We start from the raw sequence: 2,081 nt of genomic DNA, 5'->3' as shown, positions 1-2,081 counted from the left end.
CTCTGTCTCTCTCTCTCTCTCTCTCTCTCTTTCTCACTCTCTCTCTCTCTCCCTCTCTCTCTCCCTCTCTCTCTAATAAAATATTTTCTTTCGCTTGTCTACGATAGTATCTTTAATCCTTGTTTTTCTTTCCCTATTTGTTTTCCCTTGGTTTCTCCACAGACCCACAAGTCTTCTGGTCTCTCCGACACAGGTGAGACAGGTGAGACAGGTGAGACAGGTGAGAGGACGACTACGTCACAACAACCGCTATGGACATCACTTTCGATAGATCACATGGACCAGAAGCAGACGAACTCGACTCTCACAGAAAAGATATCGAACCTCAGCAGCCAGAGCCTCATATACAATTCTACACTCGTCGCCAATCGCTTTGCCGAGAGAAACGAACGAATTAAAAAATGGTGCACCAAACCAGAATACGACAAAGCGATCCAAGAACTAAGAAAGAAGCCAATCATAAGGATTGCTGGAGGAAAACTTGAATGGTGCAGTGTTCCTAAAGTGGGTTCTACTTATATGAAAGGTCTGACTAACAACCTGTTTGGGGAAAAACCTCTGTTCATAAGAAAACCAAAAAAGAACGTCGATGGTGTGAAAAGGTTCTTCTTTGTGAGGGAACCTTACTCAAGATTAGTCTCCGGCTACTTGGGGAAAATCGCCACCCACCCTGTATGGTGGAATACTCTAGGCGCGTACATGACAGCTTATTTCAAACCACTAAAAGATAGATACAAGCCTAAGTGTGGTCATAATGTAACCTTCCCGGAGTTCATTAAGTATTTTATACACTCCGAAGAGACAGGGAGGAAGCAAAACATACATTTCATTCCCATCAACAGGATCTGTGACAGCTGTGTTGGGAAGTACGACTACATTGGCCACCTGGAAACCATCAGCGACGATCTGAAGTATATCTTTCAGACCGTCAATGAGAGTCAAGACACGTCTGTTTTGGACTCCGATGCCATGACAATCTCGGGTAAATGTAAATCTGTAGTTAAAGATTTCTACGGACAGCGGTACGCCAGGTGTCTAAGCCTGTGCGACGCCATGAAAAAGGTGTGGTGGTCCTTTCACGTCAGAGGGCTGATCTCCAAAGACATCGAATTTCCAATCGATGAGGATTCTTGCGATCAAACAACAGGGGCACATTTTGCCTCACTCGCGTTGAAAGCCAACGCCGAGTCGAGAGGGAAATTTGATAAACGTGGGCAAAAACGAGAGTTCTTGATATCTTTGTATAGCCAAGTACCCTTGGAAGACAGAGTGAAAGTTAAAGAACTGCTGGCTCAAGACTTCAATTTATTTGGATATGACGCACAGCCGGATTACGTGTTCCCACAGTCAGAGGAAAATACACAAACAAGAACGTGACAGCTTTGTAGGGTCGTTTCTTGGGTTTTTTTTTAGGAACTATAATAATACTATTACGTGTATGTTCTTTTACCCAAGTGTTATCATGTCAGAGAGGATTGAATCATATAATTAATGAATTTCATTACCACGCTTGCCTTCTTTTACACAGACACACACAGACACAGACAGACAAAAACACGTGGTAATGTGTGTGTGTGTGTGTGTATGTGTGTGTGTGTGTGTGTGTGTGTGTGTGCGTGCGTGCCTGTGTGTGTGCGTGCCTGTGTGTGTGTGCGTGCCTGCGTTCAAAGCGCAAAACTGTCACTGTCACAATAGACAATTCACATGTACCAGGTACATCTTCTTTCCCTGAGCTATAATAAAGGCACACAGTTTGTCGAAATTGAGCAAGAAGTATCGGTTGTAGGGTAAAACTCTTTGGAGCATTTCGAAGTCACTCTGTATTTATAAAGCGCATATCCACAATTTATAGCATGCTTTATGCGCTCTAAAACCATTATTACCCAGAAGACCCTACAATAATTTTAAAAATTCTCGGCTTCCCGGGAAGCACACAGTGCAAGCTGTGGATTACACACTCTAAAGCACAAACAAACGGCACTCCCACCCGGGTGAAGTGAGGAAAATTCGTGTAAAGTGCCTCAGCCAGGGACACAAAGTCGGGCCCCTGACAGGATTCGAACCTTTACGGTTACGAGTCT

The 2,081-nt window shown here is 44.0% G+C and overlaps 1 protein-coding gene across 1 annotated transcript; it reads left to right on the top strand.

Annotated features, from left to right (window-relative positions):
• The first annotated feature begins 220 nt into the window (after positions 1-220).
• LOC101850294 lies at positions 221-1,540 on the top strand. The gene has a single exon (XM_005111320.3). It carries the CDS (start codon positions 277-279, stop codon positions 1,375-1,377), a length of 1,101 nt encoding a protein of 366 aa, XP_005111377.1. The 5' UTR covers positions 221-276; the 3' UTR covers positions 1,378-1,540.
• Positions 1,541-2,081: the final 541 nt, after the last annotated feature.

Source organism: Aplysia californica, unplaced genomic scaffold (genome assembly GCF_000002075.1).
Source record: "Aplysia californica isolate F4 #8 unplaced genomic scaffold, AplCal3.0 scaffold01040, whole genome shotgun sequence".
Taxonomy (NCBI): domain Eukaryota; kingdom Metazoa; phylum Mollusca; class Gastropoda; order Aplysiida; family Aplysiidae; genus Aplysia; species Aplysia californica.
The sequence above is the reverse complement of the archived record's forward strand: the minus strand, read 5'-3'. Positions and strand labels throughout refer to the sequence as shown.